Genomic DNA, 23,692 nt, shown 5'->3' with positions numbered 1-23,692 from the left:
GCCCAATGCAGTCCTCCAGGTGTGGCCCTATGCACCTGCAGCAAATCCAAAGTGGAAACAGGGAGAGAAAGAGAGACAGCTGTTATTTACACACCCAACGAGCAGGAATCCCCTTTGCGTTCTTAATTCTAGCTCTTCTCTCACTAAGAGAGACTTATGTCACCAAAAAATTATAGCTTGTGACAAGAAGAACAATAATAGAAACAGCATTCCAAGGCAGGCCACATCTTGGCTCAAACAACACTTTCACCTGTGTAAGTGGGAGTCCTGACAACAGGGCTGCTTTTCCCGTGTGTTTTTATGAGTCATCAAACCAGTGATTACTGCACAAAAGCTGTTAATTTACAAGTAGAGATTTCCAGGAGCACAATCCAAAACTTGCTTTTCTTTCTGTAATTGATGCAATTGTTCCTTTTGTTCTAAGCTCCCAGCCAGGGTAACTGAAGAAATCCTTTTTTAACAGGGAAACTCAAGGATCAACTTCCAACAAAAGCAACAAAAACCACAGCAAAATGGTGTCTGCTGATTCAGACATTTTATTCTGCTTTCCTTAGATGCTGCCAAGAGTTCTCCACCTGCACAATCAGCAGGTGCTCACCAAAGGCACTGGAAATGCAAAGAATCCAGCACCACTAAAACACAGCCATGGAAAAGAGTTTGCAGAACACGTGTGGCAAGTGTGGATGTCCCTTGCCCCCATGAAGAGCAGGACTGGTTTCCTGGTCCCCTGCATTCAAACAGCAAGTCAAATATACATCTACACAGCAGTCAGGATTCTCAGAGACTAAAGTTGAGCTCTTTGGGTTAAAACCACCTGAGATCCCCTTCAGTGCTGCATGCCCAGCTAGGCATTCTAGCCATGGGGAGTATCTGGCCCTTGGCATTTAAGGAAACCAAACCATTTATTTCCACTCTTTAACAAGATCTCAGAGCACTTTTATTAACAGGCCCTTTGGCTGTACATCTGCTACAGGCAGCAGAGGTGATCTGACACATCACTAGACTGCAACTTACTTCTGCTGAGGCATTTTAAATTTAAGGTGCGTTCCCCAACTCTTTTAAAGTTTGATTTTTTTTCAGGTTGGCTTTGACGGAAGGATATGCATGTCAAAAAACCTGAGTTGAAATAAGCTCCCACGACATCTTCTTTCTGCTTCACCATCACTTGCCACTCCTCAGCTTTTGCTGCATTTAAATTGGGATCACTCTACCATTAGAAAATGAATTCAATTTCCCTGTACCTGCTCATCAGGGAGAACAGACCAAGCACACCTTACCCTGTGTTTGTTAACTTGAATTCTTCTTTTTACATAAGACATTTACTCTGACATGCAAACACAAACTGGAAGGATTTCCTCAATGACTGCTTCCTCCAGCATATGTGCAGACATCAAAAAGATGTATTAAAAATCCAGATAATGCATAAACTTAAGGGTTGATTTAAACACAGTTCAAAAACTTAACAGAGAGAACTCTTGGAATTTCAGCTGTCCTGGGCATCAGCACTTCAGAATTCAGGACTGTCTGAATTCTAACTCATCTCAAACACATCCAATGATTCTTCCTTTCATGGCATTCTCAGCAATTTGGAAAAAACAAGCTCAGCAATGAAGGAGGCTGAAGAATTGCTCAGATTGTCCATTTCCTACCATGCTAAAAAAAGCTGAGCTCAGACTCTTGCTGTAAATAAAAAGAAGAACATCTTCAAATTAGAGGTCTAAGAGCCTGCTACTGGTTTAGAGAACTGGCAGACTGACGTCAAGAGCTTGTAGTCTTGGAGTCACTTCACATGTTCATTTGGAGAATAGGACTGAATCCAAACTGTACTGCTGGACCTCACCCAGTGCAAGTTGAAGTGTCATTGATTTCTATTTCAAATTGTAATCTTCTTCAGTGGGCTTGGCTTCCCCAAAGAGAGCACTCTGTCCAGGTGCAATTCCATTACTCCTAGTGAGGCAGTTCCCAGGTTCCTCCTGAGTGGCTGTCCTCATTTCATTCAGGGAGTACAACACTGTGTGAGTCATGGCAGTATTTATTCACAGGGTATTGTGTACCACCAAAAAAGCACCATCAGGTATTTTTCCCCAGGAGGGAACTCCCTTCATTCCAGGCTTTTTGACCCATATAAGCCTGACACAATCATACATGCTGTTCACACCCAGTGTTCCTTCTGCTTGGACTCTGGATGATATTTTCTTTTCCAAGTTGGCTCTGTAAAATGAACTGGTTAATTGAGACATGCCAATTCATTAATGATATATTCAGTACCTTACAAAAGTTCAATACAGCTTATCCAGAAAATTACACTTGGAACTCATCCTAGCTTAATAGATAATAATCCTCTGAAAGGAAATTTGGGGTTTTGAAAATTGCAGTAACAACTATTTTTTTCCAGGAACAAGCCAGAAATATTGTCATTTATCAACCTTCTTTAAGATTGAAAGGTGGGGTTTTAACTTCACAGATATGGGGTGACAAAGCCATTCCACGCCAGATGAATTCTAAAAAATCTTGGTCACTGCAAACAAGCAGAACTGATTTTACAATGGTGTAAGTGGATTATCTCTGGGCAGGAGAAAACCTTTTTTTGATGGTCACACAATTATTGTTAAGGATAAAATCAGGCAGCTCTGCCCAAGGGCTACTGAGGTAACAGGTGAGAGGAACAAAGCTGAACTGGAGCAGGGGCTGGGAGGAAACTTTGCAATACAAAAGAGAGACAGTTTTTCTTATCCAGAGTGTGTTTTTCAGTATCCAGACTGAATTCCAGTCCATCTGGAATTAAAACTTCCTTCCTAAAAATACATCAAAGCTTTAGAGACAACATGGTGCTTCTGCCCTCCAATCCTTTCAGGGCCACACACTGTTGCTGGAGCTCCCCTGACTTCTCTGGTCATAGCTTAGAAGGAAAAGAGCATTTTGGTGAGGAGTAATGCCCTCCCTTCAAAAAGCTGTGTGACAAAACACATTTGTGTGACAAGGGGAGGTGTCCAGTGAGCTCTCCCATTTGTGTCCTGCCCAGCAAGGAAGCAGGCTGTCACTTGCTGTTGTGTTTTATTCCTGTGCAAGTGTTCAGTTTTGGCTGGCTCTGCAAGAAGAGGCGCCAAATGCTTTCCAACTCTCTTGAATTGAGTGGGATGGCTGTCCCACGTGCCTCAGATCTGCTCCAAACTGGCTGCAAGCAGCTGATACTTATCACAGGCATACCAGGGCAGGAGCACAGTTGTTGCACCCAAGGAAGTCACTGTCTGACACTGCTTCTGGTGAAAGTGAGATCATTAACAGGGCTGGATAATTACATGCCTATTAAGAGAAACAGTCATTATGCTTGAATAAGGGAGGAGAATGGTGCTAGCAAACCTCACTAAAGCAGTCCTCTGCAAATGCCAAGATGGAACCTGTGGCAAAACACAGGAAACAGAGGTGGGACAGATCCTTTCTTGGTGACAACTGGTGGGGATGACTGGAAACACATCACATGAGAACTAAGAACCTATTTTATCAAGCAGCACTGCAGGAATGAGGTAATACCATCCTGGGAAGCATTGCTCTGCAGCAGCTCAGCCCTTCTGGATGGGTATCCCAGCTGTACTGAGAGGGCACTGCTGTAATTCCAGCACTTGATCTGGCAGCCAGGAGAACAGATGTGGGGAATGAAGCAGAATTAAGTTCTCACTACCTTTCAGCCATGAGCCAAATAACAAGCTGTGTTCTCTCCACAACCTATTTCAGTGAAGAATCATGACCAAGAGGAATTTAGACACTACTTTCTAAAGGAAGGGTATGAAACCAGAGAATTTAGCCTTGAAGGAGGAAAGGAGAGCAGAACTGATTTCCCTTTTCTCTATGGGCATGTTCAGGCCCTGACAATGTTGGCAAGAAGATAGACAACCCCAAACATCTTGGACAGTCATTAATAGCTTCATTAACATAATTACGTGCCACTAAGTCCCTAGGAACACTAAAAGGAATAATAATCCATGCTTACCCAGGCTTGGGGAGAAGAGAACATTGTTTTTCTAAGGGATAAAAAAATACCTAAGAATCGACACATCAACTTTTTAATAAGAGGACAAAGACTTCCACAGGGAAATTAGTGTCATGGAAAAGGGATAGTTCCTCATCTGGGAGATGGGAATATCATGGGCTTTGTGTTCATAACTGGGGGAGAGACCTTTAGCCCTTTTACTTGTCCTTTCTCTGGGGATGGGTACACTGTGGGACATTCTTTCACCTAATCAGGAGGAGAAAATAAAAAGGAGGGAAAACCAGAAATCCAAGGATTAAAAGGACAACATAACTTGGCATAAGGGAACCCAGTGCCAGCAACAGTTGTCAATGAGGGCTGCCAAGGTCAGCTAGAACTGCCTAATGCCCTTCATATTTGTGCATGAACTAGAATGTCACATTTTCAGCACAAGACATAAAAACCTCCCTTCTCAATCCAGGCAGATAAAAATAAACAGCCACTTGCAAAATATGAATGCCTATGAAGAAGTGGAAAGGCATGGAAAACCTTCTGCTCCCTTCCTGGTCTAGGAGAAACACAGCTGGGCCACAACTAGAAATAGCTGGGTCAGTGAGAACTCCTCAGGAAAGAGGAGGGAATAGGAAGAAGTGTTGCTCCCTGGAGGCCAGGAGAGCTGCAAGGCACAGTAAATCCATCACACATCCATGGTTTTGTCAGATTAGATCAGCATTGGCACCTTCTCCATCTATGAAAGCCAGGACCAGAGCTCCTGGAGTGAGCTGGTCTTCTAATATTATTTCTTCTTACCCTCTTCTTCCACAGTAGCAGCATTTTTCTTATTGCATAACTGATTTAAAGGGTCTGGGGGGGAGACAAATCTGTAACAGATCCTGGCTGTGTCTCTGTGATCTCCCTCTCATTTCCCTAATGGCTCTATTGTAATTAGATTTGCAAAACCAGCAAAAGGTCTCATTTTGAATGGCAACAGCTGTTGACATCAAGATTACATTGAATAATTTACTGGTTTAATTTTAGCTGCTAAACAATAAGAGCCTCTTGTTGAAGATTATTTCACTGGCTGATGTTTTCTCTTTTTCCCATTGCTGCCTCTTCCTCTCCTTGTATGCTGGACACTGAATTGCCCCATGGAAAAGGCAGTTGTAACTTAGATAGCCTGTGCAAAACTATAGGTGTGCATGTGACCATTGTTTTGTTGTGCAAAACAAGTTCTTAATTTTGGCTCAGATCCATGTGCTGTATTATTCCAAGTGTAACAAATTCCAAGTGTAACAAATAATTCTGTGCACTTTAACAGGACTTCAGAAATTGATGTACAGGAGCCTGAGACTGAGCAAAGTCTGTTTTCAAACTCTGTGCATCAGTCCCTGTAGGGAAAGGAGAGCAGTAACACTTTTGTCTCACAGTAGTACTGCAGGCTTAGTTCACCAATACCAAGTAGAAGAGATTCTGTCAAGGAGCAAGTACTAAAAAACAGTCATTTTACAGGCCTAAAACTAAATGAAAGGGCAGAATTTGCTACAAACCAGTGTAGAAGGAAAGCTGAGAGCATTGCTGTGGAAAGTTCTTCTCTGTGCTCTTCAAAAGGGTTTTTTTGTGATAAACTTCTGGGCGTTCATGACTAAAACCTGAGAGACTGAAAATCAAAGGTTAAATTCCTACTGCACACTGTCTTTTCAGGAGTGGGACAAATGCTTTACTAAACCAAACTAGCTGTAAAGCACCCTGTGCTAGGAGCAGTGCATGGATTGGAGGGCTCCCTGCAGAGCTGGCACTCACCCCTGGGTGCAGTTGGGATGACACGGATGGCACTCCCGATCCTCATCGGCGTACTTGAAAATGAAGCTGTTGGCCCCCTGCAAGCCATCAGGGCATTTTTCCACACAATTTGGACCATCCTTAAAATGGAAACACTTTGTGCAGTGGTCAGGTCCCTGGAGAGCATGGAAGAAAGAAATGTAGAGCATTCAAGTTACTCTGTCCTTTCCTGCTGCACTAGGGTTGCCATTGGCACACACTCAGCAACACCTGCAGCAGCTTCTCTTCCCAAGGAACTGGGAATTACCTGCATGGCTCCAGCCTCTGTTAGGGAGCAGCAGACACATAAATCCTGCTGCTTTTGGCCATCTGGCCACTTCTGTAGAGTGCCAGACCAAATACCAGCTTCTAGATGGGCTTCTTAATATTATTGGTGGGCTTAATACAGTGAAGTCGGTGCCCACTTGAATGCTGAGAAACTTTCTGCTACACTATTCAGTACTGAAGCAGCTTTGCAAAGCCTTCAGTGGGATGTCCTGCCTCTGCACCCCAAAACTATTTCCCACAAGCATGCTGCACAATGGCATCTGGTCACAGCAACAAGGAAAGAATACAAGGTTCTTCATTCTACAAGATAAATGACTACAAGGTCTCCTTAATACACATGAAGATCAAATTGTTAAGACCAACAAACCAAGATTCCTGGGCAATGTAAAAGTAAAATTCTAAAGCTGTGATAAGCCAGTTTATAACTAAATCAGGTTGAGCATTGGCCTAGGATTTTATGTCAATATACCCTGCTACAAATCCAGATTTCCCTGATGGGCTGAACACTTGTAACATTTGCTACTTGCCTTATGGCTGTATGGCAGAAAACCATAGTATTGTAAGAAAAATTATGATGCCTTCCTTTTTTCCATTCAGTAAGTAAGTCACAGAAATAAGGAAATAAATCACAGGCTATATTTTCTCAATTATGAAGAGCCTAAAATACAACTCCTCATTTCCAGTATACTTGTGACTTTTAATCTTGGTAATACACAGCAAACTAGAAGAAAGAGACAATTTCTATCTCCCAAATGAGGAGTAATCTTTGAAAGAAAAGTTACTGGCCATTATTAAGGTGAGAAAGAGTTAACCATCATTTAGGATGCATGAAAAATGCTATCTATCAAAAGAACTTAAAGGCTATCTAAGTACAAAAAAAACCCCAGCATACTGTTCAAACTGAGGGACTGAGACAAATTCCAGCACTTTTTTTTTGGCAAGGGGTTGGTGTATAAAGAATGAAAATAGGGATAAAAGAGGGCACTTAAATCCCAACTGCATGCTGTCAGTCTGTAAAAATTGCATGCACCTGAACCACTAAAGCATTAAGACAACTTAAGAAATAAAAGGAAAACCTCCAGAATCACTTTCTTAAGGAGGCAGATGCAAGGCAGACCCCAGCACCAATTTAGCACGAGCAGAATTCCTTCCCTACAAGCAGAATATGTGAGTCTTCTGCTTTTGTTTCACTGATTTTTTTTTCCTTCAGCACATTTTTACTCTAAACCATAACAAACCAAGCAAACCAAACCCCACAAACACGACAGGCTGTGTCCTTACCGGCCCGTAGCAGGTGATCATATTTTCCTCCATCTTCTCACACTGGGGATCACACTCCACGCACACAGAGCCGTTTGCAAACTCTCGGAATTCCCTGAGGAAATATTTTGCAGGCAGGTTAGGAGAAATCTGACTCCAAGGCAAAACTGAGCTCACCTGGCTGGGTCTTCACCTGATGGAATTGATCTCAGGAGCACTGAGGCCAGCAGCCTGTCATGGCCACCACCTCATCCACAGGCATCTGAAGCAGAGACACCTTCTTCACCAACATAAAATGTGGGAATTTATAAAGTCAGAGCTGCTGGCATGTTCCCATTGTCATAACCATGTAGTGAGACAGATGCTGGAAAATGAAACAGCTCAAGACACATTTCTAGCAGTCCCATCCTGTTGGTGATTTGTACAGAGCCCTTGGCTGGCAATACAAAACAATAGTGAGGGCCTTCCTCTCATTCAGAAATACAGACTTCATTAACAGGACAAAACTGTTGGTTCCTTGATTTTCACCTACAGGACTGTGGCTCAGATTCAGGAAGCCACTTGCCACATGTGAGCACTGATAGCAGAGCTGCCCTTGTTGCAGGTAGGTCTCTATGAACACATGTTTTAAAGCCCGTTCTCCAAAAGGCTCAATGTTTTCAGCAATAATTCTAGACTGAACTCCCAATCTATAAACTGTCAAAACACATCCTTTTACTCATTTATTTCATGTATCCACAAGAAACTACCACTTTTTATTAACCACTTTTAAGGGGAGGGGGGGAAGGTAGGTTGAATTTCTTCCTTCAAATATTTCAGCTGCCAGTTTCCCCTCACCACAAACCTGCAGCACTCTCCCAACACAATACATCCCACATTGTTCTAGGCCAAGATGAATTCACATCTGAGCAAGTTCTTTCTCCCCCACTAAAGACAGACTCAATCTTTGTAGTGGGCTCAGAGTGGACCAGGCCAAGCTTTGCAGGGGGATCCCATCTTGCTGCATTAACCAATTACAATATTTGCATTAACCAGGTACACATGTGCTGCACACTCATTTCAGGGGGCTCCAGAAGCATCCAGGTCAAGGTTCTGAGCTCAGGTGATCACTGCTCATTTCATTCCTCTACAGCCATTAGGATCTGCTGAGGACATCAGGATGGAGCTGGGGAAAACCTCACTTGAGCTCACCCTTCGCTGGCTCTGGGAGTGGATTTCCTCTGCTGAGGACTAAAAGAGATGTCCAATACAGCTTGACCCCACCCTGAAGAACTGTTGCTGCCCTACAGCGTCAACATGCAGAGCTCTCCCACAAACAAAAAGTTCTCCCCCAGCCCAGGCTATAAATATTTTCACATATTTAGGACAGAACTGAGCCTGTGGAAAGTGTCAGTGCCATTCACTGATGGACAGAGAACAGAACATACTGATTGAGTCTCATCATGCTCTCACTGTGACAGGCTCCATGGCAGCAAAAGACGCCAAGGAGGGACCAACTTATTCCAGTACACTGACAACACAACTGGGGTCTGCAACTCTCCTTATTGGGGCGTGAAGGGGGAGGAGAGAAGCTTTTAAGTACATAAAACTGTGCTCTGACAAAGAATTTTTTGCAAGCCTTCTCCAGATGGAAGAGTTGAGAATATTTTCATGCATTTGTGGGAGTTCATTTGCTCAGTTCAGCTTTATTTTTCTGTCATAAGGCAGATTCAACCACCTTGTGCTGTGGAGGTATTCCCCCAGTATAAGCAGCAATAGAAAAAGGGGCAAGAACTCCTACTGGTTTTTAAATTTATATTTGTGTGTACAATTACACAGTGCATTATGAAAAAGAGAGTGAGTTTTTCTACTTCGGGTCCTTATTCAGAGAATTTCTTTATCAGGTGGCTGAATCCAACTCATCTGAAAGAATATAATTGTATGGTTCTGAAAAAGAGTATCAAGTAGGGAAAAATGAGGGATTTTTGGAAATTTTTCACCTAAATCAAACTGTTCACGTTACCAGCAATACAAAAGGTGCAAGGTGATGATGCTGCATGAGAATTTTAGTCAGTGGAATACCAGGGAAAGCATTCCACAAGTTCAGATTTAGAAATCCTTAAATCTTACCCCATGACATGTTTCACCCCAAATCAGTAATACTGGCAGGGGAGCCAGAAGCTGATTAATGCAAACCCCAGATGACTTGCTCATTGAAATCCTCAGCAATGCTAATTAGCAGCTTTGGGGAGAAGCCAAGGGCAGTGTCTTACCCGTCGTAGAGGTTGCAGGAGTCGATGCAGGTCCTGCCCCGGATGAAGCGCTTGCAGGACAGGCACTGGTCTGGCCCTGGCCCCCAGCAGCCATCACTGGAGCACAGCTCGTTGCACACCATGCCATCAGCAGCTGCAGAGACAGGGGTGCTGTCAGGAATGCACACAGCCCCCCAAACCCAGGGCAAAACACCCCGGGGCATCCCACGCGCTCTGAAACGTCACCGGGGCGTCCCCACTGCCCAGGAGCAGGTGAGACACGAAATTCACTTTGGTCACAAATCCACTGCAGAGTTCGGTGAAGTGTGCTGTTTGCAGTTGTTTAACTTGTTTAATTAATTTACTGTACTTGTAAAACACCTGTATTAATTTACTAGAAACCTAATTAATTTACTATACTCGTAAAAAACCCGTAACTTACAAAACTACCTAAAACAAAATAAAAAGAATGTAAACTTCCAAACTAGAGGAAGACAAGAAGAGACACAGAGACCTTGAAAGAAGAAGCAAACCAAAACTGAAACTACATTACAAGAAGCAAACCAAAACTGAAACTACATTACAAGAAGCAAACCAAAACTGAAACTACAAGAAACAATCAAAGAGCTCTCTCTGTACAAGAACTGATAGGAACAAATTGTAATGTGAAATTACTAAATAGATATAAAATAATATAAATGAAATATAAATTTATATTGCATTTCTATACAAATATATAGAGTATATTTATATATTTATTATATAAATATTTACATAATAATAGATTAATTCATAATAATGCATGTATATCTAATGACATATATATATTTTATATATATATGTCATATATATATTTATTTTATATTTATATATAGAATATTATACTATCCATTATATTTTATGTAAAATAATAGAAATTATATAATATAAATATAAACCTATTGTGAAACTTAACACATAGACAACAAATTAAGAGACAAAAAAAAGAAACTAGACTCCCAGAGAGTGCACTTGTTCTTTAAAGAACTATCCCTGCATGCACCCAGCACTAAATAAAAATACACACCTACTTCACAACGTGTACAAGTTTTTTATATAGTTTTTTCCACAAATCATAGGACAGAAAAAAACCAAATCACCATTGTGCCACACAACACAAATACATAGAGCACTCAGCTGGAATATTGTACACACTCCTGCTCTGCTCCCTTCAGAAAAAACTGAGCAGGAAAAAAATTTAAGAGAGTGCTCCAAGGATGATCAAAACCAGAGAAGAGCTTCTAAACCAGGAGTAAACAGAGAGGTAGGGGAGAAAGGACATGATTAAAGCTGCTAAAATCCTGAATGGCAAGGAAGAGGTGAGTAAGCATGAAACAATTGTTCACTGCTGCTTCCCAGTCCCTCGTGGGCATTCAAAGAGACAGGAATCCAATAGGGCTAAAATCTGAGATTTTTCTTCATAGAAAGTAAAGATCAACCTGTAAAATTCCCTGACACATGACATGATAAATGGCAAAAATTTAAAGGATTCAAAAAATCAACTGAATCCACTAAACTTCTATTAAACTAAAATATCAAATGCTACCTACGAATTGAGGACTCCCTGAAATAAAACTTATGGACAGTGGGGAAATAACTGAAGGAAAGACACCATTAATTGTGATTTTAAAATTGTTTACAGCAAAAGTACCTGAAGAGCCAAAGAGCCTCTTAAAATTATATTAAAACCCTCAAGCCCACATGAAAATACACAATAAACTAGGGGTTAGAGGCAAAGTTTGTTTCAAACAGTGTAAGTCTGTATTTTTATTTTATATAAATCATTCCCTATGTAAATATCTAGATGATGAGACAGATGGAGAAAATGAGCAAAGAGCAAAAGGAACATATTATCTCTCCAGCATCTGAAGGAAATCTGGGTGCACTTTCAACCTAACCCTGGCACATGAAAGGACAGAAATTATTTGAATTTATTTTTGCACAATGCAATGTTTTACACAGATGGATTACACTCTGGACTGTGTAAATTAAACCCAGCAAGGACCTGAACTATCAGAGATGGCAACAATACAGACACTTGTTTGCTTTTCAAACCATTGGAAACAGCTTAAGAGGAATAATAAATGAAAAGGAGGTGCACTGCTTGAGTTCTACCACCATCTCCAATACTTCCTTGCTCAATACACCACAAATAACCTCAAGCATGAGAAGTCTGAACATGTTTTATAAAGGCTGGGATTTAGATTTTTTCTTTCTATATCACATATAATTTTTAATGCTGACATCCAAAAGGTACTCAGAAGTATCTTTTTGGATTTTCTTTTGCCTCAAAGCTCAAATCAGGAACAGGTAACAAAGTTATTTCATTTAGGAGTCATTGCAGGTGCTCAGTCTGCTTTAAAGTGTATTAATTATCACAGATTTCAGCACAGCAAGAGGGACTCAGGGGGCCATTTCAGAGAGATGCTTTGTCCTCCTTCCCTGAGCTCTGCTGCTGCAGCCAAAGGAGCCAGACCAGCACAGCCAGGAGGAGTAGAGACACAAAATTCAGCTTCCCTTTACTGTCCTCACCTCACTTCCTTTTAAGCATATTAACATTTTTATATTAACTATCAGATGTCAGTAGTTCCACTATGCTGCCACTGCCTGAACCTGCAGATAAAAACAAAAAGAAAAACCACAAAGCCAGAAATTCTTCTAGTTACAATTAAACAAACTTTTTTATATAGTTTGATATGGTTTTCGTTTTCTAATCAATCAGTCATTTTAAATCTTTGTCATGCAACAAAGAAAAACTTAACCTGGTTTGGAGAGCCCTTCATTTCACATTTTTAATTTTAAGAATATTGCTAGCTTTTCTGATTTTGTTTTTCCACACTCATTACAGAAAGGCAGTTCCCTGTTTGCTTTCTCACCTTCTTTGTGACTTGAAATTGTGATTTACTACTAGTGATTTCCTTTCTTTTCATTCTTGTCCCCCTTCAAACTACTCTGGGATCAGAATTTATTTGCACAGACAGAGTATTTCACTAAAATATCTGCCCAAATAACAAGGGATATTATTACAAGATAGCTCCAAAAATACAGTGAGTAACTGTATACAAATAAAAAGAGAGTTTTTCAATAAAGAAAATCATGATTACCCCATTGAAATGTAGCCAACACAGTGCCTGTAGTCTTATGAAAAAAGCAACAGAAACAAAAAGATTATGATTTCCTCCTGAAATGTTTTCATAAAAGAATCTTGGCAAGGAGGGAGTGGTTGTTTTGACAACTTATAAAAACTCATTTCTCTCGCCTTTCTCTTCTTTAATTGTGGGGATGGCTAAAGAAACATTTCAATTTCTGACACATTATTTGGCAATTCCATGGGCTGAGCATGTTCTGCAGCTCCAGCACATCACATGGCCTTACGTGTAAAGAAATAACAATAAAGTTCTTGACAGAAACTGAATTTTGTCAGGAGTTTTAGAAGAAGGACTCATGCCTTATTAATGGGGCCACAAAGGTTAGAAGCAGAGAGTTTGAATGTTTTTCCCCAACCTAAATAGAACACAAGAAAATTAGCTACTATAAAAAGAAAAATTATTTTTATTTGGCTATATGCTTCTGGGCCTGATCCAAAGCTCCATAAAGTGAATAGGAAAACTCCTGCAGACTTCAATTAGCTTTACATCATGCCTGATAATGAATGTAATCATTTATTCAAGTTGTTAATTGCTGGCTAGATTGATATAATTCATAATAATCACATCTCTAACAACCTTTGCCTAGAAGGGTTTCACCTTACACTGCAGGTGTCACTAAAGCTGAGGGAATTGCTCAAGTAACTTTGGATAAAAGAACATTTTTTTCCTGCATTTATTTTTTGTGCACTCATATTTCACATGACTCACCTCTGACCGTTCCAGAAAAAAAAAACCAAAAACAACCCAAAAAAACCCAAAAACATGCAGGAAAAAAAGGCAAACATGCTGGGAAAAAAGGCAGACTTTTCACTTCAGCATGGAGCCAAGGTAAAATCTCCCTACCCTTTTCTTGGTGGTTTGCTCCATTCCCTGTGCACATGAGCTTGGATGCTGATATTCCCTCACACAGATGTGCAAAGAGAGGAAACCACTGTTCCTGTTGGGATTGCATTGCCCTCCAATTGGAGAGAAAAAGCCACTGTTCCTGTTAGGACTGCACTGCCTCCCAGATGGAGCCACTTGACCCTGGCCTGTGTTCATTGTCCATTTAATGAACACAGGTCAGAGTCCATTTTTAAAACCAGCCCCTTGATACTGGAGCTTGCTTTGTGACTGTTTAAAAAGGAAACAAATGAAATATGCTTTCCTCTTGAAGATTTCCACAGTGTTAAATCTCTTAAAATGTCTTTAGGAGTGTTTTTCTTCCTGGAAAATGGTAAGTGTCTATTATAAAAAATCCTCACCAAGCTAGAGGGGAAATGAAGTTTGCATTTTCTCTTTGTGTGCAAATGTAGTGACAAGACATTGCATGTGAGAGGAAGATGTGACAGCACATCCCAGTTTCCATTTGCTCTGGAAGCCCATCTTTCAGTAGCTGTGGCAGCTTCAAAGGGATTCAAACTGAGTGATCCCAGGAAAAGGCAAAGAGGTTTTTGACAAAGAAGCCCTGACAACTAATGCAAGATTATGTTCCAAACTGCTGTGTTCAGTTGTTGTGTCCCAAAGCTCTCAAAAAAAGTGAAACAACTGGGACACTGCTCCATGAAGGGCAAAAAGCACCTTACAAAACTCACCTGAATGATTTCCCATTGTCTCATAACATGTGGGGGTTACAGAAACCTGAAGCAAAGAGGAATCATTCCTGTATGAGACATGAGGCCTGTGCTCCACCTTATTACTGCTTAGTTTCTTTTTATATTAAATGTCTGGGAATGAAGGAAAGTTGATTGTTCTTTCATTAAATGCTGCATGAAAATCAGACAGCTAGAGCCAATCTGATGTAAGAAAACAGCAGAGCACAAAGACCATGGTTTTTCTCCCATAGTAAGCAGTTTTTCATCTGGTAGAGAGGAAACCTGTGCTATCCAGGAGGTTCACAAGTTCATCTATCTCCTGGCTAGGTGGGACCTAGTCAGATCTGGGAATGTAACCTTAGTGACTCTTTCATGGTCAAAAAAAACCTTGAGCTTCTTCCTTTTTCTGTTCTGTCAGCCCAAAAATTGCATATGGAAGATCTCAGAAGAGCTAATTCTTTCTTCATGCCATACAAAACACAGTTGTTAGAGAGCACAAGTGCAGAACTCTGTGGTTCCTCACCACATGATGCTGTTACACTGCAGGGGAAAGCAAAAAGCAGTGCCACAGTCCTGGGCAGATGTGCCATCCTTCTTGGCAGCACCTCTATTTTCCAATAAACACTCTATTTATAGCTGGCTTTCTATGTAGGGGCAGAAAAAAACCCTACACACTCAGGCACAGCCACAGTAGAAACTGTCTGCAGGGACAGCAAGCAGCATTTTCTTCAATTTCAGTGTTTTAACTTGTATGTAAAGAAATAGCCTAATAAAATAATAATTAAAATGCCACACAACCAAAACCATGTGGAGATCAACCAAACAAGACTTTGTACTTCCTGTGGCTCTCCCATGGTAGGAGAGATTAGAAAAGGAACTGAGCAGCACAGACAAAGCTCCAGCTGAATTTCACCTAACACTGAGGGTACATTTACACTATAGTGATGAGCACAGCCATTCATTCTCTCAAAACAGAGCAGAACAGCACTTCAAAGGGAGGGGAAAGGAAAAAAAGAAATTAAATCCCTCAAAAAATAACAAATAAAACCACCCTCAAACCAGCAGAAAGAAAGAACTTAAGTGCAAGTCAAAAATACGACCACAGCTTGAGAAAACCCAAAGCAAACATTTTTGGCAGGTCAGAGCACAAAAACCCAGCAATATCACTTAAACATAAAGCAATTTAATGAATCTCCTCTCCTGCAAGCAGTCTAACAGATGCTTCAAATGAACTCCTTTGCTGCTACAATATGTCTGTATTGATGCAATTTGCTGCCTGATTTCTATATAAACAAGTTATTTTATCTGCTACAGAGCTTTCTTTGGCTTTTCAGTGCTATGATCTCAGCCTAGGTACTGGCATGTAAGCTTTCCTGAAGTAGTATTTTTTATCAGATAAGTCAAATATGAAAAAGAACAACTTGGTGACCTAAACCAGTCCCAAAATCACCATTCTGGATTAAGATAGGGCCACTTGGGGGGGAGGAAGCAGAAGATGCTAATCCCAACTCTGTCACAGACATATTTTATGGAAAGTCCTTTCATTAGGACATCTCCCAGCTTTTCAGGAGAAAAGGATAAAAATCCTTTTCTCCAGAGAAGCTGGGAAGTTTCAGCTTCTCCATGTCTTGCTGCTTTGCAATGTGATTTGGAGAATTGTTTACCCAGCATGTGAATTGTTTTTACTTGATGACCAACAACAGCCACCTGTGTCAAGGCTGTGAACAGTCACAAGATTTTATTATCATTCCTTTTCTTTCCTTTCTAGCTTTCTGATGAAATCCTTTCTTCTATTCTTTTAGTATAGTTTTAATATATCATTTTCTTTTAATATAATATCTATAATGAAATAAATCAGCCTTCTGAAACATGGCATCAAGATTCTCATCTCTCACCTCGTCCTGAGACCCTTGCAAACACCACCACACCACTCCATAAGGAAAGGGCTGTAAAGTCATGAACATTCCAGTGACAGCCTTTGGAATTCATATTTGTGAAACTGGAACATTCACATCATGTTAAGGAAGCAGTGAATTCTCTCTGTTCCCTTTCCTTTGTCTACACCTTAAAAAAAATCATTTTCCTGCTCAGACTGGGCCAAATGCCTGGATGCTGCAAGTGAGGAAAGCTCCCCTGATGCCCAAGGAGCTGCAGAAGCCCACAGGTGAGGTGGTGGCAGTGAGCAGCAGGTACTTACTGCAGTTCTCTGCCTTTTTGTTCCTGTGGATCACTGTCTTTTGGCTGGGGGTGCTGAACAGGCTGGTCCAGTTGACAGTGTGGTAGTAGCACAAATTGCTGTTGTCTGTGATGTAGATGTTGCCAGCACTGATTTGCTTCAAGGACTGGAACTGCAGGGAAGTGATGCCTTGTTGCTTTAGGATGAGCAAGGAAAGGCCACTGGGATGAGAACAAAAGTGAGAGAAAATAGGAATTAACTTCAGAGGGCACAGTTTGTTCTATCTGGTAGGGAATTGCCAACTGGAATTCGTTCCAAGTGTCGAGATGATCCTCCTGGAAAAACTGAGAATTGTTCAGAAAACTTTTACTTTGTGGTAATGTTTTATGAGTCAACATCCAGTTCCATTGGCTAGGAAATGATGAGTCCTGTCAGGAGTGAGATACCACAAGCTCTGATGCTCATAGCACTAGGCCAAGTAAGCCAGCAGAAGTCCTCAACCAGTTTCATTTCATCCATTAACAGATTTTTTTGCGATAATGTGGTGATAGGAAATCTGAATATAATTCAGGTTTTTCTTTCAACGGCATTAATAGTTTGAACAGCATTAATACTATTAATACACCACATTAATACTAAACCACCCTATGATAGTTTATATGCTAAGGAAAATATATTAAAACATCTTCTGTCAGGCATCAAATTAATGCCATTTCAAGTTATACAGGAAGAAATTGTTATTTTCATGGATTTTTTTTTCTAGCTCACTCGCTACATTTCATTTTTCTTTGGTTGTAAGATGTGGTTATCGCCTTTGTTCATCAAAGGAACAGTAAATGATTGTCTGCACAACATGAAAATGACTGCACATATTTTATGACTGAAGATTAGTGAAGACAATATCCAGTTTCTGGGCATCCTTTAAGTTATTGTATTTTAATGATGATAATTGTTTTCCAGCTGTTCCAAATAAAAATTGCTGCCTTGGAACAGAATGCAGGGCTGTAATTCAACCTCAAGGTTTCACTGCTGTTCATATTCTGCTCAGGTTGTTTAAGATGCCAGCAGAATCCCATGTCTGATTTACTCCCTCTCCTAAGTGGGGATCCAGAGGTTGCTGTATAAATTACTCAGGTACCTGCTTGGGCTTCCCCCAGCATTTCTTCTGTTCAAACCAATTTCTCCATCCGAGTTTCCACACAGAAACATGAAACATCTCTGGTAAAAATGGCACTACAGAGCTCGTGAACTCCTCACCTGCAAGGTGCCTCAGTGATTTCAGTGTTCTTCCACCTTTTACCTCTTCTTAAAACCACTTTGTTGTTTGGGCATATAAGCCTGCACACCTAATCAAAACCATATAAACTCCTAATAATGAGGCTAAGTTCTATTATTCATTCCTTTTGAACTATGGTTCTTCACAAGGTATTTTAAACAATAAATGTAAGTTCCAGTCAATGTGATAATAACTACAGCCATGAAACCGAGACTGTGTTTTTAAATAATTATGTTGAGAAGGTATTACCCATTACAAACAACTGATTAGCAAAGATACTGATAATGAACACCTTGGTAACAGAGGAAAAAAATGTATCAATTTACAATGTCCTTCCCAAGGGATGTTGCATTCTCTGCTACTGAACAAAGAATCACAGAAAGCCAATAAAAAAATTATTCCACCAACAGAGAAGTACCTTACCTATAGAGAGCTCTCCCACCAATGGTAACCAAGTTAGAAAACACCCTGAAGTCTGTCATATTCTCAGGCCAAGACTGTATGTTCAAATACCCTGAAGGAGGAAAAAGCAAACATGTGAACACAAATTATTTCAGCCACGCGTGACTTAGGACAGGCTTAGCCTAGAAAGGAAGGACAGTGCCAGCTTGAGGAAAAGAAATAAATAAGGAAAGCTGCAGTCTCTCAGGCTGCTCACCACCATATCCTTCAAAAAAAAAAGAAGGAAAATTGTCCTAATTGCCAAGGTGAGAACTTGGAAAGTCCTCAGGATGTGTTGTGCTGCACAGACCTCCAGAGAGGACAGCTCCCCATGCCCTTGCCTCAGCACTGGGCTGAAATGCAGTACATAGAGTTAAGTAATTACAGGGGTAATTCCTCTTCAGCAGCATGGCTGAGACTGTCCATTATTGTGTTTAGGAATGGCAAATAATATTCCCCCAGATGCCAGATTATCCTTGATATTAATTAGGAAGAGATTAAGAGTTTACTTTCATTTTTAATCCCAGTGGTTTGCTGAAATTCACAACTTTTGAGAGTTGTGAAGCACGCTGAGCTCCATGCATCAAGCTGTGCTGCCCAAAGGTATTTTGGTGGGTTTTTTGTGCATGAAATAGAACAGGTTTTTTGCATTTCCCTCCCTCTATATAATCAGACACCAAATGAGAACTCAGAGCTGTATTATCTCCCTCTGTGTCCCCCTCATGGTGAAACAAGAACACACAGTACTGAGTACCCAGTTCTATGACCCCATTGGAAAGTCACAAAAAAATGGGACACACTAACACCACTCACAATCCCATTACACGTCTGTCTTTAAATTACAAAATCTAACTTGCAGCAGCATCCTCTGTTAGACCAAGGGAAGGAGCTGTAAAAGCAGACTAGAACTTCCAAATGCTTTCAGGTGAAGAAAATGGTTTCCCACATTTCAGCACCATTGTCCTCACATTTCCCTCCCATTTCCCTCCCTTGCAACACTAGTCCTACTTTGCTAACATGGGACCAAGATCCTTTGTCTACTGAGCATCTGCCATAATGGGCATCCTGTATTCAAAGGACAGCACACTTGTGAAAATCAACTGATACTGAAGTTTTCTGTATTAAATTTTCATTAAAATGACAGCATGGTCAGCTTAATGAAAACAAGTACCTGGTGTTCTTCAGAAAACCCAATACATGACAACTATAAATGCAAAGTGAGAATGAGTTCATTAATTAATGCAGATTATAGGAGATCAGAAGTGTGTTACCTGTTATCTCCCTCACTGTTTGGAAGATATTTAATTTCTCTGGATTGATGGCAGCGATCGTGTGATAGGGGTCTCTGAAAGATTAAAATCACACAATGTGACACTCTAAATAAGAAAAGATCAGGTTCTCACAGCCACACCATGCAGGAAACAGCATTAAGGTGCTCAACACCTTGCTTTTATGAAGATATGCACCAAGCTTCTTCAGCCTTTTGTTCCTGCAGATGTGTCTAACTTCTCCCACATCATCTTGAAGGAACATAAAGCCTATTCATGTTTTAGCAAATATTTATGCTATGGAAAAAAAAGGAATTCTAAACAATCATGAGTGACCTTCCTAAAGGAAAGATGAATTTTCAGTGTTTTTTCCAGGAATCTATACCAGGACTAACAAAGCTGCTTCTGAAAGAAGTGACAAGCTATGAGCAAAATTAATCTAAGAGCATGCCAGCAGTTCCTGACACATTGCATTTAAAGGGCACACTTTTTAGAAGGTGTTGAACAAGGAATCTCTAAAAGTATGGATCCTTGTCAAGCAAGTTTGTCATTGAGAAATGAAGCAACCTCCAAAAATTAAAACTTTAAACTTAGATATGTCAGTGTAAAAAGATGAAGATGACCTCGATTTTGAGAGTGCTATCATTTAGTAAATATGTTACATTCCTCTCCTATTTAAAAGTTAACTAGAAGATTAAACCAAACCAAAATTCCTCTGGAATAGCATATTATGGTATTTTTGTGTGTTTTCTGAGAGCAGGAAACATCCCCAATAAATATGGAGCACACATTTCCTCCTCTCCTCCTTCTGCTTTCCAGGACATGTGATTCTTGGAACAGAAATGTGCAGGTGGATCCACCTGGCTGTCTTTGGGGACAGGAGTCACAAATCTGTGAGGTGACACACGGGTGGAGTCACCTCTAACCACCCTGAGCAGCAACAAAAGGATTTCTAGAGTGTTAACAAAAAAGCCCAGTGGGCCACAGAGGCATCAAACACATTTTAACAATGTGGGGCTCTCACAAAACTAAATAACAAGTTTTGACTACCTAACAGAAACACAGCACTTGGCTTTCAAATTGCATTACCATCAAAAAAGGAAAAAGCCTTGCCTGCAATAAACATGAGGCAGCTGAATTTCACCTCTAAATTCTGAAGATAAAATAGCTTTAGAGATGTAGATATACAATTAAACCCCTTAAACAGCCAAATGTCTGCTGTTTTATCAACAGATAAAACTGTAGAATAGTGTATATCTTAATGACTTTAAATAGATGTGTAGAAAACATTCATAATTACATCTCTATATATTTACATAAATTAAAACAAAATCACAAAGAATTGAAGTTCAGGTGCTCAGGAAAGAACTAGGCTACAGAACCACAGGATCAAAATATAGGACAGGATCAACTGCAACAGCACAATTTCCAATGGAAACTACAAAAAAAAATTTTCTGCATTTTTCATTGAAATTATTCTCTGCCACACCAAAAGTCTTCCAATTCCCCAGAGAACCAGATTTTACGTCCCTACAATCTAAACCAATAAAAATTCATACTCTAAAATTTGCAGTTCACTGTGAACAAATGAATTTGTGACAAAAGTTGAAGAGGAAATAAGTAAAATTGTTGTTTCTCTATACTGCCCATTTATATAAAAACTACTTGTGTAGTCAGTGTCATTTTTTAAATCTCCCTTTCATATTGCTGGTTTGCAAAATGCCATTGAAACTTTAAATAAAAAAGTTGTTCCAGAATTCTAGATTTTTTCATTCATTCTCAAATCTTCTCTTCTTTTAACCTCTACTAATGTAATCCATGCTGTAGAAAAATTTAGGGTTGCAGAACTCTGCCCTCATACTTTAGGCTTGCTGAAGTGAGTTTTTTTCATCAAGAATGAAACACAAAGTGCTACATACTTTCAACATTACATGTCCTACTCTCCTGTAAAACAGAATAGAACATTCTAACTTTCTGCTTATAGTCCAAATTTAGATTTTTTTTCAGACTAGTACAATTTTATTCAAGGTTGGGTTTGGTTCTTTTAACTTAGAATTTTGAATTAGCTAATATAATTTTTCCTGCAAAAGCAGTCCTTATACTCGAAATTAAATTTCATGTAATGCGCTGGATTAATCCACACAAAATTGCTCATGGGCTCTAGCTGCTTGTTGTGTATTTACTTGATTTACTTGATTTTTTCCCTGTCCTGTGAGATTTAACAGATTCCCATCCAGCCTCTCAGTGGGTCATTTGGCCAGAGTAGAGCCATGTGACACTTTGAGGAGTTTCTGGTTCTATTACAATGAGCAAAATTGAAACCAAAATACTGGATCTATACACCAGTGAATTCTAAAACTTGAATAGATTCTTCAAAACTCATTGACAAGAGGGCAGCTTTCGTGCATGTGTGTGTACCGATTATGACAAGCTATGCTAAGAGAGGCTGCCTCTCTGCATATTCTGCATATTATTGCCATACAAAATTTAAACAAACTCATGGAAGGTGACTTCTCTCCCTTCTGTTCTCTGATCAGCCTTTATTCTAAGCCAGTATTGAGGACCTCATAAAGTAACCAGAGAATCATAGTCGTCTTTTCTCTTTTTAGTGCAAACAATTAATCCATCCTTTCTTTTCCTAGAGGATGAATCTTAAGAATCAAGGCAATGCTTTTTTTCACAATGGAAGGCAGAAAATGAATTGATCCTGGATCTGCTATTGCATAAAAGAAGCCTGCAGCCATCATTAAGAAGTGGATGCAATTGGTTTCAGCTGGCACCATGACATAATATCTTAACATTTTGTCACTTACCCATGAATCCCAGTGACAAGGAAGATAAGGTTGCCATTGATCTTGGTACAGTTTACAAACTTGTCAATGTTGCTGGAATCCACTGTCTGAGCTGACACCAAACTCCCTGTCCCAATGCCATCACATGCTGCCAAAACAAGGAGCTTGTGTAAAGAACTGGGGAGAACAATTACTGAATCAGAACACCTTGGCCTTACAGACACCAGTCTTCATCTCATTCAGCAGAGAGGGGATCAAACAGCATCCTTGACACATATTCCCAAAGAAGCACATCCCAATTTAAACCAAACAGCACCCTGGCACACAGGTTAAGGTATTTCACATGGGATCTAAAGGTGAGTATCAGCCACACAAATCACAGCACACAAAAATCCCACTCAGCCCAGCCTTGCCATTTATTGGTGCACCAGGCACTGCAGAAACTGAGGGGCATAACATTGCTGGGGGAAATGCTGCCTCAGATTTTAGCTTTGATATTTTTCAGATTCTGTACTGCTTTAATGTGTAGTTCTGACACTTTAGGGGTTGGTAAGCTCTCTTCACAGAGTAGGGAGATAAAACAATCCCTTCTCTAGCTGGGGACCAAGGACAAATGATCCAAATCTCAGGCCCAAAAGCATAAATAACATGGGCTGAAGAGAGAAAAACAAGAAGGATGGGAGTTCATAACCTAAAGCTAAAATTGGACAATTAACACCAATATGCAAATGGACCAGAACTTATAAAAGTGAGAGACCTCCTGACCAATTGTCCATTTTGTGACCATTTTGGGTCCATCTTGGGTGTAGCCCTGGCTGGGCTCTTGTGCTGCCCAAGGTGGATCCATTGAGGCCTTTTAATAAATCCCTGCTTTATTCTTTAACTCTGTCCAGCCTCTGCTCTAGGTCAACCTTCACAAGGCATCACAGAGGTCCCCTTCTCTGGTGGATTTGTGGACTTAACCATCCATGCCACAAGGCCCTTTAAATGTTGTATAAATAACTTGTTATTTATCAGCTCAATCAGCAAGTTAGTGGTACCTGGAGAAATGGGCAACCAGTGAGGAAACTTCTCTGTGTAGCCTGTCTATGTAATTTACTGCATTTCTGGGACACAGGATGCATTCAGGAACAAATTTCTCATGACTTCAACCACATAATCATGTAATCTCTCTTCCTGACTGGGATCCTCTAATGGTTACTACCAGCAGAAGCTTTTACAAACACGTGATAGCTTTCTTCCTGAGAAATTAAGGAACTCCATACCTGGGTTTTCACGTATAAAACTCTCTATTCAACAACAACACAAATTATTTACCACAATTAAGGCAAATGTGGCTTCCATTAGGACTGAAAAGTGGCATAGGGCCATGTAGGAAAACCTATGACGCTTTGCTGCACAGAGCTTCAAGCA

At 40.3% G+C, this 23,692-nt stretch overlaps 1 protein-coding gene across 1 annotated transcript in view; it reads right to left on the bottom strand.

The window, feature by feature from the left end:
* ERBB4 (erb-b2 receptor tyrosine kinase 4) overlaps window positions 1-23,692 on the bottom strand; it is a 590,120-nt gene that overhangs the window by 136,420 nt on the left and 430,008 nt on the right. Inside the window, exons 9-15 of the mRNA XM_066553839.1 lie at window positions 22,301-22,427; window positions 19,491-19,564; window positions 18,202-18,292; window positions 16,524-16,723; window positions 9,586-9,718; window positions 7,355-7,448; window positions 5,768-5,922 (exon numbers count right to left, since the gene is read on the bottom strand). Of these exons, the coding sequence (XP_066409936.1) occupies window positions 5,768-5,922; window positions 7,355-7,448; window positions 9,586-9,718; window positions 16,524-16,723; window positions 18,202-18,292; window positions 19,491-19,564; window positions 22,301-22,427 (874 nt within the window). The remainder of the gene's footprint in view (window positions 1-5,767; window positions 5,923-7,354; window positions 7,449-9,585; window positions 9,719-16,523; window positions 16,724-18,201; window positions 18,293-19,490; window positions 19,565-22,300; window positions 22,428-23,692) is intronic.

The sequence above is a fragment of the Molothrus aeneus genome, chromosome 7, assembly GCF_037042795.1.
Source record: "Molothrus aeneus isolate 106 chromosome 7, BPBGC_Maene_1.0, whole genome shotgun sequence".
In the NCBI taxonomy this organism is placed as follows: domain Eukaryota; kingdom Metazoa; phylum Chordata; class Aves; order Passeriformes; family Icteridae; genus Molothrus; species Molothrus aeneus.
Note: the sequence above shows the minus strand (reverse complement) of the source record. Positions and strands in the feature narration are given on the sequence as shown.